The sequence below is a fragment of the Rhinolophus sinicus genome, chromosome 3 (assembly GCF_057876585.1).
Source record: "Rhinolophus sinicus isolate RSI-liver-muscle chromosome 3, RSI-T2T, whole genome shotgun sequence".
NCBI lineage: Eukaryota > Metazoa > Chordata > Mammalia > Chiroptera > Rhinolophidae > Rhinolophus > Rhinolophus sinicus.
This window is the reverse complement of record NC_142503.1, coordinates 110,348,216-110,361,979: the sequence shown is the minus strand read 5'-3', so window position 1 is coordinate 110,361,979 and position 13,764 is coordinate 110,348,216. Positions and strand designations below refer to the sequence as shown.

The 13,764-nt window shown below is 35.3% G+C and overlaps 1 protein-coding gene across 2 annotated transcripts in view; it reads left to right on the top strand.

Moving 5' to 3' along the window:
- Nucleotides 1-13,764, top strand: part of FANCM (FA complementation group M) — a 50,036-nt gene that overhangs the window by 4,696 nt on the left and 31,576 nt on the right. For both annotated transcript variants that reach the window (XM_074328189.2, XM_019751723.3), the window contains exons 4-9: nucleotides 3,276-3,434; nucleotides 7,138-7,269; nucleotides 9,151-9,283; nucleotides 9,606-9,731; nucleotides 10,265-10,345; nucleotides 12,818-13,002. In XM_074328189.2, coding sequence (XP_074184290.2) covers nucleotides 3,276-3,434; nucleotides 7,138-7,269; nucleotides 9,151-9,283; nucleotides 9,606-9,731; nucleotides 10,265-10,345; nucleotides 12,818-13,002 — 816 coding nt within the window. The remainder of the gene's footprint in view (nucleotides 1-3,275; nucleotides 3,435-7,137; nucleotides 7,270-9,150; nucleotides 9,284-9,605; nucleotides 9,732-10,264; nucleotides 10,346-12,817; nucleotides 13,003-13,764) is intronic.

Below are 13,764 nucleotides of genomic sequence, written 5' to 3'. Positions count from 1 at the left end.
ATTTCCTATAACATGCCTGCCTTTTCTTATGTTTGCAGTTTTTCTACATTAGTTTTCAGACTAAAGTGTGCATAATAATCACCTAAAGCTGTTTGTTAAATTGTTACTGTTTTCAGTTCTTTTAAAGTTTTTTTTTGAAATAACTTGATTTCCAGAAAACTTGCAAAAACTGAAGTCTCTGTGAATCCTTTGCTCAGCTTCCCCTAATGTTAACATGTTATATTATCATGGTAAAATTATCAAAACCAGGAAAGTAACATTGGTACAACACTAGTAACTAATCTGCAGACCTTATTTGAATTTTGCCAGTTTTCCCACCAGTGTTCTTTTCTGCTCAGGGTCCAGTTCAGGATCCTACATTGCATTTAGTTGTCATGTCTCCTTAGTGTCATCCAGTCTATGAGTTCTTCAGTGGGTTTTTTTTTTTGGTCTTCACTGCTACTTTTGAAGAGCGGGTGTTAGTTGTTTTGTGGACTGTCCCTCAACTTGGGTTTGTCTGATACTTTCTCATGATTGGAGTGAGGTTATGCAGTTCTGGCAAGGATACCCCAGAAGCGGTGCCCTACCTTTTCCAGCACATTTTATCAGAGAATACATGATGTTGATTAGTCTTATTGCTGGTACTGTTAATCTTGACTTGGTTAAGAGGATCACTTCCCGATTTCTCCATTGTTAAATTACAGTGGTGTCCCCTGGTATCCTCAGATGACTGGTTCCAGGACCCCGTGGATACTAAAGTACATGGATGTTCAAGTGCCTTATATAAAATGTCATTGTATTTGCATATTATCTACGCACATCTTCCCTTATCCTTTCCCTCATCTCTAGATTACTTATAATACCTCATACAATGTAAATGCTATGTAAACAGTTGTTATACTGTATAGTTTAGGGAATAATGACAAGAAAAAAAGTCTGTATGTGTTCAGTACAGATGCAGCCATTATAGGCCTAACTACCATAGTATATTTTAGCAGCAGCGTAACTTTTTGATCCATTGGTTGGTTGGATCCATGGTTGGTTGAATCCATGGATGCAGAATTCAGAGGTATCGATTCATAGATGTGGAGGACCAACTGTACTGTTTTTCCCTTTGAAATATGTCTGTTGTGGGGTAGATATTTTGAGACTGTAAATATTGTTTTAGCATCCAGTGTTGGTTCTTGCCTGCAACAATTATTTCTGTGGTGTTTGCCTAATCATTGTTTCCTCTTTCCTTCATTTCTTTTACATTTGTTAATTTGAATTCTTCTGTAATGAGAGCTGTCTCTTCTCCCATTTATTTATTAATTCAATTCTTCATATCAATGTGGACTAGTGGATTTTTTTTTATGGGCTGCAATTCAGTACTATCATTATTAATTTTGTTGCTGAGATTGTTCCAGTTTTGACCATTGGGAGGGCCTTGAAGATGGCTCCTTTGTCCATTAGAAAGCACCTTTTTTTTGAGGGAGTAGAATACTTTCTAACTTTCTGGCATCAAGATATTTTTTGTTCATTTAGTATTTTTCCTGTCCCACCCATAGACTGAGTCATTTCTCCAGCGGGCTCTGGTTTCTTTTATTAGAGGTTGATAAAAGTGCAGATTCTGAGCCTTATCCATGACATTCTGATTTTAGTAGTTCTAAGTCGTCTTCTGTGTTGGGTTTTGGATGCTTTCAAAGATAACTTTAAACTCTGCCAATCTGTAAGACTTGTTTTCCTGTGCATAGCTTTGATGATTTTTTGAAATTTCTGTCATCTCTTTGATCCTCCCCACAGCCTTGTTTAAACATGCTTGGTTTTAGTAAACTTAAGCTTTTAAGTCACAGCCTTGTTTAAACATGCTTGCTTTTAGTAGACTTAAGCTTTTAAATCTCTGCTTAAATCTCTTCCCTTCAGAAAGATCCATTCTAAGATATCAAAGTCAGCTCCTCCTCTTTTGTGATTTTCTTAACATTTATCATAATCTGTCATTCTTTTGCTTATTTATTTGTTGCTATTGTACCCTACTAAAATAGTCACAACACGAATGTAGGCATTATGACTATCTTGGTTATAACTCTATCACCAACTCAATACCTGGCATGTGGGAATTACTCAAATATTTGTTGAATGAATGAATGATTAAAAATGTTAAAGTCTTCACTTTATTGGACAAGCTATGCGTTTTCCGGTGGTATTAAAAGTTATCATTACAAAAAAAAAAGTTAAAGTCTTACTCATTTTTATAAAATGGTCATAAATTTGATCTAGATTTTGAATGTATGTGGACCCGCAGTAACTTTAGCACCATACCAGGTGTTGGGAATACAAAGGTGGTTACAATGCTCTCGAGTATTTTTCATCTGAAACAGCCCAAGAAACTTTTCTAGTTTTTCAAAAAGCTCTTAATTTCTAAATACTTTCAGGATTTAGTCTTTCTTAGTTTCTTCTTCCTTCTCCCTCTTTCCCTCTCCCTCTCCCCCATCTCTCTCTCACACCCTTCCTTCCTTTTCTCTCTCTCTCTCTCTCTCTCTCTCTCTCCCTCTCTACCCCTTCTCCCCACCTCTTGTTTTCCCTCCCCTCCCCCCTCTAGCTCTTAATCACATTATCAGTACTGTAGTATAATGGTATAATAGTTGTTTATACAAACAGGTTTTGTGTTTTTGCTCCAATACCCAAATTTTACAATTAAGTTCCTTTATAAGCTTTGGGTGAATGAAGTTTAGCCCCAGAAATATAGTCACACCATCTATGTTGATTTAAATGAAAAATATTCTACTAACAAGTCAATTTGTAAAGTATTCCTAAGATATATTTGTATTCTTTAACAGTAACAAGACTTCTCTGTTCTTCCCACAAAAATCAGCGGAAAAAAGTATTTGCCAGGATCAGGATTCCTGGCAAATACTTTTTTGGCTCTAAAATTGACTGTTATATAATATTTTAGGGATTTAGTTTGCTGATTTAAAATTTCTGTTATATCTGAGTCTTTATAAAATGTTGATGGAATATGTCACTGCTATTGAAAAGTGCAAAATACATTTCATTTGATTAACTTGTTGGACATTTACTTGTTGGTTCATATTTCTTGGATGCTTGGTTTGAAGGGCTGAGTGGAAGAAAGATATTTCAAAAGCCTTATATAACCCTATTGTGCCACTTCTGATGTGCTTTGTAGTTTTGTTTTTTAAAATAATTATATGAATTTCTAATGTTTCTTTCAAAATGTTACTGCAATTTTATTTCTGTTAGTGACAAATTAAAATATTTAACATGTAATATAATTTATAATCATAATTGATTTTGTGTAGGCTGTGCAACAAGTTATTACTAACCTACTGATTGGGCAGATAGAACTTCGTTCTGAAGATTCTCCAGATATTTTGCCATACTCTCATGAAAGACGAGTTGAAAAGCTTGTTGTTCCCCTTGGTGAAGAACTTGCCACTATCCAAAAGTCATATATACAGGTAAACCATTTTTATCACAATTCAGGGTTTTAATGTAATACATCAGGGTTTTAACTGATAATGTAATTACTTTAGTTAACATAATCTGTGAGAATATATAGTTGTCATTTTATATAATTAATATGTTGAAAAATTCTTTGAAATTAAAAAATTTTAAATGAGCATCATGTTTTATATGTACTGACACACTATTACTTAAAGAAGAAATACAAAATGATGGACAATTTCTAAAGCCAATAATAGCCTTATATGGTTTTGTATTTTTTTGAGTAAACCTCTTAATTGCGGTATAATACACCCCCATACATACACACATGTGTATACACACGTATATACAGCAGAGTGTACAAAACATACGTGTACAGCTCAGTGACTTTTCACATAGAGAGCACAACCATAATATGTATCCAGATTCAACCGGAAGTTTCTTTGTAAGGAAATATATTTTCAATATGTTCCTCCCTGATACCTTGTATAGAAATGGTTCTCAACTGGAGGTGATTTTGCCCATCTTGGCAATGTCTTGACACATTTTTGGTTGTCATATCTGGAGGGGACGGGGAGTGGTTGCTACTGGCATCTAGTGTGTAGAAGCCAGGAATGCTGCTTAACATTTTGCAATGGACAGGAGAGCCCCGCCAACAACAAAGAATTACCTGGTCCAAATGTCAATACTGTAGCTTTGAGAAGCTTCTTAGACAGTTTATCACTTTCAGTGGGAGAAATTTGAGGTAACACATTGTTTTTCTATAGTTTATAATTAGGACAACACCTTGTTTTCATATCCTCATTGCCGTGGGTTAAAGGTGGCTGCAGATTCTTTGCCACTCCTCCCACTGAAACATAGGATACATTTCCCTTCCCTAGACTGTAGGCTGGCCCCTGTGATTGTCTTGGAGCAATAGAATGTGACAAAGCACAAGCTAGCCGTGTTGAGGAGAAAGGAGGAACCAGTAAATAAGTAGCTAGAATTGAGGGTAGAGACATAAGGCCCCAGTTGAGCTATTTCATCTAGCCTCAGCCATCTGAGACTCCAGACGTTAGGAGCAAAGACAAGCTGTCAGTACAGTGCCCTGACGGAATTTTTTTTTATTTTTAACATTTGCAATAATGTTAGAGTTTCAGGAAATTTGCAGTAATAGTTTAGAGCATTCCAGGGTGAGATACTTTAAGAATATACAAATATCCTCAACATATTTTCTCAGCATATTTTTGCCCACTAATTTTAGCACATAATGATGGTTCTTACATACAACAGTTATTTCTGTAGTGTTTGCCTATTTACTAATCAGTGTTTCCTCTTTCCCTCATTTCTTTTGCATTTGTTAATTTGAATTTTTTTATAATGAAGAGTTGTTTCTTCTCCCATATTTATTAATTCTTTATATCAGTATGGACTAATGGATTTTTTTTTTTTTTTTTGTGGATCAAGTCCAATAATATCATTATTAATTTTGTTGCTCAGTTTGTACCACCATTGGCCGTTGGGAGCTCCTTTAAGCTGGCTCCTGTGTTCTTTAGACATGCACCTTTTTTTTTTTTCAGAGTTGGGGGAGGCAACACTTCCTAACTTTCTGGCATTACAAGATAGTTTATGCTCATTTGGTATTTTCCTGGTCCCACCCATGGGATCAACCATTTCTCCAAGGAATCCTTGTTCCTTTTGCGGAAGAGCAAGAGCAGTATTTAGAAACCAAGATCTGGGCACTAGATAATTCTCATGTTCCTGTGGTTTCATAGCTCATAGGCCCTCTTAGTGACCTGCTGGTGTTCTTACCACAGAACCAGAATTGTGAACAAATCGAATGGTTGTTGTTTTTATCTGTGATGTTTTCCAGTAGTTTCATCTGTAGTTGTTTTCATCTGTGATGTTTTGCAGTAGTTTGTTACGTAGGAATAGATAGCTGAAACATTCATCTATCATTTAACCTTTAATCAGTCTCTTTCTTAAAGAGAAGTTTTATAAGAATATTGTTTGGTTTTTGTTTTTCAATTATTTGTAACAAAATTCTAAGCATAATTAATTTAAGATAAGGCGAAGTCTTTCCGGTAATCATCTCCTAAATAGGAATACATTTGGTTATGATGAAAATCATTCCACTTACAAGAATGTAAACATTGTAATTTGTATAATTACATATAATAAGAATTTAGTCAATATTTTTAGAGTGCTTATTTAGGTAGTGTGATCAGCAAAACTGGAAGGGAGGGTAAATAAAAATACTAAAATAGTCCTGTGTTAGGAAATAAAAATCAAGCAAAAATTTAAATAGTTTATTACATATTGCTGTAGTAGGTCTTTATCTGGAGGTCTCTTTCTTCCCTTCACTGTGGCATCAAGCTCATTCCTTCATCAGGACCTTTTGTCTGCTGTTTCCTTTACCTGGAATGCTCTGTCTCAGAACCTCTGATGCTGGACACACCTTATTGTTCAGATGTCAAATCTTACCTCTTCAAAGAGATTGTCTTGGGGCCGGCCCAGTGGCTCAGGCGGTTAGAGCTCCATGCTCCTAACTCCAAAGGCTGCCGGTTCGATTCCCACATGGGCCAGTGGGCTCTCAACCACAAGGTTGCCAGTTCAATTCCTCGAGTCCCGCAAGGGATGGTGGGCAGCGCCCCCTGCAACTAAAATTGAACATGGCACCTTGAGCTGAGCTGCCGCTGAGCTCCCAGATGGCTCAGTTGGTTGGAGCCTGTCCTCTCAACCACAAGGTTGCCGGTTTCCACTCCTGCAAGAAATGGTGGGCTATGCCCCCTGCAACTAGCAATGGCAACTGGACCTGGAGCTGAGCTGCGCCCTCCACAACTAAGACTGAAAAGACAACAACTTGAAGCTGAATGGCACCCTCCACAACTAAGATTGAAAGGACAACAACTTGACTTGGAAAAAATTCCTGGAAGTGCACATTGTTCCCCAATAAAGTCCTGTTCCCCTTCCCCAATTAAAAAAAAAAAGAAAAAGATATGCAGAACCATAATAAAAAAAAAGAGTTGGTATCTTATAAAAAAAAAAAAAAAAGAGATTGTCTTTGTTCACCTTACTTATAGTGACCCCTTTTTCCTCAAAGACTATAATTTAGGTTTTTAAATGAATTTATTGTAATCAAAATTCTCTTTCTTTGTTCCCTTTTTTGTTCTTTGCTTGCCTCCACTGGGTGTAAACTGTATGAAAGCAGGGACTTCATTTGTCTTGGCCATAGTATTCCCAGCATTTAGAACAATCCTTGATACGTAATAGATGCTTAATAAATGTTTCTGAAAAGAATGAATTAACAAATGATATTAAATGTACTCAAGGTATTCTGATTTAGTTATTAGTCTACAAATATTTCCTGTGTGCTGTACCTTGTCCTAGGCACTGAAGATGCAACAGTGAAGAAATCAAGGCCATCCTTTCATTGTGCTTAGACTGGGGGAGGGGAGCAGAGTTAAGAAATAAACAGATAAACACATATTCATATGTCCTTCAAGTATAGTTGGACTGAATAAATGGTTGTGCTGATTCTCATATGCATGTTATCTGGGGATAAATACCAAGTACTTTAAAATTTTAGGATTTTCTGTGCTTATTTAAAAATTCATTTTAGGATGAACTGTTATATATAATTTAATATATAACTCCCATTTTAGTATGTGATGAAATAATTGTATTTGAAAAAAGCCTTCAAACCAAGCTTAAATTAAATTTCTTTGAAATTTGCAGATTTTGGAAGCATTTGCCCGTTCCTTGATTCAGAGGAATCTTTTGATGAGAAAGGACATCCCCAATCTAACAAAATACCAAATAATTCTGGCAAGAGATCAATTTAGGAAAAACCCATCTCCAAATATTGCGGTAGGTATTTTAAAATAAATTTTTATGATAGATTAAGTTTTTACTCAGAGCCAGGTTGAAATGTAAATAATGATTATTTTTTGGTATATACAGAGGGTGCCAAAAAAATGTATACACATTTTAAGAAAGGAAAAGAAAACTATTAAAATTGTAATAGTATATAACGATAACAAAAGTTGAACACAAGTCATGTTTGACTTCTGCAATTACAAGAGGTGCTCAAAGTGGTTACCATCAACCTAATTTTAATACAATTTTTTCCTTTCTTAAAATGTGTGTACATTTTTTGGCCCCCTCTGTGTATTAGTACTCATCAAGAATTCAGATATGATTTATGTAGTTTATAAAAGCATGAAAAAATCTAATAGGAATACAGTGTAATGATTTAAGATAAACTTATCTTATAACTTTTAATTAAGAATTAGTCTTTTAGTTCATTTCAGTTTTGCAGTCAACGGGCCATGAGAAGGCAGATCCTAAATAACTTTAGACCTTGATAACTTTCGTTACCAAGGTTGGAGGAAGCGTCGCAGTAAGCTTCTTATTTCTAATCTTCATAGGAAAAAATAGGCGAGTAGGAACATATCCATCAAGCTAGGTTCAAAGTCAAGAGATGCTCAGCTTACAAGCACCAAAAGGCACTGGGTCTTTCTTGGAACTGAGAAGGAACACATGTGCAAAAACAGGCATTTGAACAAAGGTCTGAAGGAGACAGTGAGCAAGCCGGTTTGGCTGAGGTAAAGGATTGAGGAAGGCAGAGATGATAATTAATCTAGGTGTGACCACATGGGAGTAGCTTTAAATGTGTCACCAGAAATGTGGAGTTTATTCTATAGATTTGGGGAACCATTAAGGGAAACTTTTCTGTGAAATTGCAGTATAATATACTAAACTTTAATAAAATATTTTTAAATTTTTGCTAGGAGTTCATGACTCATTGAAAATTTAAATAGTAAATCCACAACTGTTGAACTTGATCTTACTGATGACAGTTTATATTTTGCAGAGAGGTGGTTTTACCCTTTCAGGTAATTAGGCTGCCATTTTAGGACATTTATCACTATCCTGAAACATTTAAAATGACTGTCACTGACGTTAAATGCCACTAAAAATGTAAGCTAGAGAATAATAGTCTTTAGTAAAGGAAGATAATTAAAATATATTCTCAGTGATCTTCTTTTAAATCTATCATATAGATACACCTGTTGTATGCTCCCAGAAAAGAAATGTATATACTTTACTTTTCCTTTAGAGTAGTGGTTAAAAGCACAAGGATGCTGGGACAAGTGTCCTAGGTTCAAATACTGGCTCTACTATTTATCACCTGTATGAGCTTCTTCATCTATGAAACGGGCATAACAATATGCTTCCTAGGTGTTAAGATTAAATGATTTGTACAAATGACATGCTTATAACAGCCTCCTTGCTGTCAGATGTTATTATGGCGTGCATAATGGGTGTTGAATGTTAGTATTAAACAGTCTGATGAAGTATTTGTCCTCATGCCATAACATTCGTGAGGAAAGGCCCATATCGGACTTATTGTCCATTGTATCCCAAATGTCTAGCTCAGTGCTTGACACATTCTAGATGCTTATTAAGTAGTCTAGAAAGACAAATGAATCTAATACTGCTAATAATTTATCTATAAAGAAAAACAGTATATGGCAAATATGCCACCTTTTCACTTATTCTCTTTAAAATGTAAGTTTCTGTTGAATTAAAGAAAAAAATATGAAGGGACAGATTTTATATGGAAAATACATTGGTACCTTTCCATACCAACATCCTGTGACAGTCTACAGAACCAGTAAGTTCCACATGGACTGTGTCTTCATTCTTTTCTCTGGTTAAATTCGATATATGCTTGTTTTTTTCTAGGAAGTACAACAAGGCAAAATCGAGGGAGAATTTGCTCTTTGTATTAGTTTATATCATGGTTATGAATTATTGCAGCAAATGGGAATGAGATCGTTATATTTCTTCCTTTGTGGAATCATGGATGGAACTAAAGGTAAATTATTTAAAGAAATACTGACAGGTAATTTTGACTAAAGACAAATGAGGAACAGTTTGGGTTATTTAAAAATGCTGGGTTTTTTAAAAGCAGTGAAATAGTTTTGTAACAAATGGCCATATTTCATTGTTTTTTATAAATTTCTGGAAAAAAGCAAGCCATTCCTTAATACATATGTGAATGTGGAACTGGAAAAAGTTGATGGTTTTCATGTTTAAATTTGAAAATTTTGCATTTATTGCTAAATATTTTTAATACATAATGAATTTATTAGTTTTGCTGTTGATTTATAAGGAAAACCTTTTCTTGATTTCTGAAGGAATGACTCGGGCAAAAAATGAACTTAGCCGAAATGTGGACTTCATGAAACTCTATAATCATCTGGAGTCCCTCTTTGCACATACACGTAGTACGTCAGCAGGTGACATTTCTACTGTACAAAAAGGTATTGTTTTTCTTTTAAATTTTTATATTGCTTCCTCTTCATCAAAGTTAATTTTGAAATTTTGCTTCATTGATGCACATATCAGTCTATACTGATATTTCTGTAGCAGTAGATCTATTAAATGCTAAAAGGGATAAATAGAAGGGAATAAGTAAGTAAAATATAAAAAGGGATAACAGGGTAAATACATATTCAAATAGTTTATAATATAATAGAAGTTAGTAGTTGTTACTGATAGTAAAAAAATTCTTAGAACTACCAAAACTTGATTTATAGCTTAACTAAATATTTTTTTCCTTTCTATGTTCTTGCTTCCTGTTTGGATTCTCTCTCAAAATGAAATTTTTATAAAAATTCAAAATTTACTGTAAGGCTTATGTGCTATCCGGATGCTACTTACTGTTTAAATAAAAAGAAAAAAGTTTTAACAAATTCATTTTGAAAAGGATAATTACAGTACATTAGTGTAATTGAGTATGGAAAAATACAGTAATATTATTTTGATGTTATTTTTTATTTTTTATTTTTTTCAGGAGGTAAAGAATTTTTCTATAGTCATCCAAAATTAAAGAAGTTAGAAGAAGTTGTAGTTGGACACTTCAAGTCATGGAATGGTAGGCCATAATTAATAGCCTCAAGACAAGGCAGAGTTATTGAAAAAAATTAAAACTCTGACATTGGTTTGTGCTAATATTTCTTATGGAGAAGATGGGCTTTTGATTACTCCGGATAATGAATATAAAAAAGCTCAGAATATTTGGGAAGATGGGGCAATGGGAATGGTAGGAATGTTAAGAATACTGTAAGGTATGTAAAAAAGAAAAGTCAGACTGAGGCAATATAAGGGAAGGAGATAGTAAAATAATATACGAGTATATATGATGGTGGGAAAAGTGAACTAGGTGAGCAGATAGTCCTGAGGGAGGCTGTTCTATAGGATACTAAAAGAAGCCTGTCTATAGGGTGATGTTTGAGCTGTTACCGGGTGGAAGTGAGGGAGGAAGCCTTGTGGATTTCTGGGGGAGGATTATTCCAGGCCCAGAGAATAGCAGATTCAAAGGCCCTGAGGCAGTAGGGTGCTTAGTATGATTTAAGGATCAGTAAACAAAGCAATGTGACTGGAGTAGTGTACTGAGGGTAAGAGTGGTATAGAGGAGGTTGGAGAGGTAGCCAGGAGCAGACCTAGGGCTTGTTGGCCAAGTCAGGATTTTGGATTTTAATCTATGAATGTGTGGCTTTGTGAAACCATTACAAAGGCATGTAGAGCAGCAGAGTGACATGATCTGACTTACATTTTTAAAGGATCACTCTGGTGGTTTTGTGGAAAGTAGACATTGATCAATTAGGAGGCTACTATAATGGTCTAAGATGATAAGATGATGGTGGCTTTAGTAGTGGAGTTGCTAAGACGTGGTCCTAGATTCTAGATATGTTTTGAAGTTGGAGCCAACAGTATTTGTTCATGGATTTGGACATAGGGTATGAGAAAAACAAAAGGAATCATGGGAGGGTGTGTGTGTTTATAGATGATTATATGAACAAAGAGAAAATTAAGAACAACATAGAAAAAAGAGCAAATGTGTCAGGATGCTTTTGATACATCTAAGGGGAGATGTGTAGGCACTGGATAAGTGAATCTGGATCTCACAAGAATGGGCTGGGCTATTTTTATCAATTTACATATACACAAATTTTGTTGTCGTCAGCATAAAGGCGGTATTTAAAGTTTCAGGAATGGATGTGATTGCGTCACCAGGAATACAGTTTAGAGACGAGAGAGGACCCAGAATGTAATTCTGAAGAATAGTGACATTTAGGGTTCAGAGGAAGAAAAGCCCCAGAGGAGGTTAAGAAAGTAGCCAGCCAAGTGAAAGTGTCCAAGAAGCTGAGGGAAGAGACTATTTCAGTAGGAAGGAGTGGGCTGTGATAAATACTGCTGAGAGGTGTGGTGAAATGAACCAAACGTGTGCATTGAATTTGACACCGTGGACGTTATTGATGACTATAAGGGAGCGTCAGTGGGATGAGGACAGGCAGGCAGGCTGCGGCTGGTGTGGGAGACACGCTTTGCACTGCAAGTAGCTCTTAGGGGTTGGTGAGATGCAGAGGCTTGCTGCTATGGAGACTCAAAGGAGATTTGTCCAGAATAATTTTCCTGGCAGCAGCTGCTGTTACTTTTTCCTTCTGTATTGTGAATTAATTTTGTATTAAGTCACTTAGTTCTTAGGATTGTTATGAAGACTAAAGAGTTAATATATAAAATGCTTAGTGTTGTTCCTGGCACACACATAGTGGTTAATATAATACAAGTCATATGGAAGAAAGAAGAATTGTCAAAGGCCCAAGCAAGCTTAAAAACAAAAGAAAACTAATAACAGAAAGTCCCACACAACTTGTAATTAAGAGCCAATTGTTATGTGCGAGTCTGCATACTTGATACCATTTACTAGATCATTTAATCCTTGCCTCAATCCATTTTAGATATGAAGAAACTAAATATTAGATAAAATAACTACCACGGCCACATATCTCCCAGAGAGTAAGTGACCCAGCCTGTAAGATCACGTTCTTACGCCTGCATCTGCTGCCTCCCAAGCACAGAGACCTTGGGAGGAGCTGTGACCGACTGTAGGGCATACTCTGCAGTTATCATTGAAGAATTTGAAAGTGTCAATAGATTTGGGGACACAATTCCATGGCCTGGATTAAGACAGTGCCTTTACTGAACAGAAAGGAAAGGGGAGGTTTATGAAGTTAGTGGGCACTCTGTATTTCTGTGCTACTGACTTAGAAGGTAAAAGGGAATAACAGGCATCAAAAATGAACTGAAGGATTGTTCAAAAGTGATTCAGGTCATTTTTATTTGAGTTGTTTAGGATTTTATTTTATGGCAGCCAATGAGTGATAAGGAGCCAAGGTTATTAAAATTACTAGGAAAGGTTGGAAAACCAGCAAAGGTTTAAGATGTCTTAAATTATTTTTTGAAAAAATTATCATGAATTAGTGTATAGTTTCAGGTTTGTCTTTTGAGTTAGTTGTCTATATGCTTTTTAAAAAGGTGTAATTAAATATTTTTTGTTATATAGCTCAAAACACTTCTGAAAAGAAATGTGACAAGACCAGAGTTATGATCTTCTCTTCATTTCGAGATAGTGTTCAAGAAATTGCAGAAATGCTTTTACAGCACCAGCCAGTTATTAGAGCAATGACTTTTGTCGGCCATGCCTCTGGGAAAAGCATGAAGGGTTTTACCCAGAAGGAGCAACTGGAGGTAATTATTTGTGAAGATGATGAAAATAAAAATAAAATTAATTAGCTTTGCACTTGTGCTGTTTTGTTTTAACTCACTGGTCAATTGGCTACTTCTTAAAGATAGTTTTACAGTAAAACGTGTAAGTAAACAGGCTTTTCTTTTTTAAGTAATGTGAAGTGTAATTGTTAAGCAGAAAGGCTGTAGAATCATACTACCTGGGTTGGAATCCTGATTCTTCCATTTACAAGTTTCTTTACTTCTTGTGCCTCACTTTTCTGTATCTGTAAACATACTTTATAGAGTTATCAGCATTAAATGAAATTGTACTCTAGGGCATTCAATAAATGTTTACTATTTACCTATATTAAGTCACTTTAGTTATTTACTCCAAACAATTATCTCATTTTTCTGTTATTTAAAAATCTTAATTTAAAAATATGGACAGAGGAAACCCTGGTGGTGTTTAAGGTAGCGGTACGCTCTGTGTAAGAGGTCTTAAGTTTTCTAAGTACCGTGATATGTTTTTGGGGAAATTTTACAATGTGGACTTTTATAAACTATACAGGTTTTTGCTGATTAGCTGTAGGTCGACACTTGAGTAGTCACTGTCAATTAGGTGTATCTTTAATGTCTAATTCATTTTGGTAGATCCTTTTTTGATTCTGTTAACATTACTAGATGAGGAGTCCTGTTCTTTAATTACCTTTTATACCAGTCCTCACTGCACTCAGAAGAGTCTGTTAAGCTGTCAGTTCTGATTATAAGTACTTTAAAGGGTTC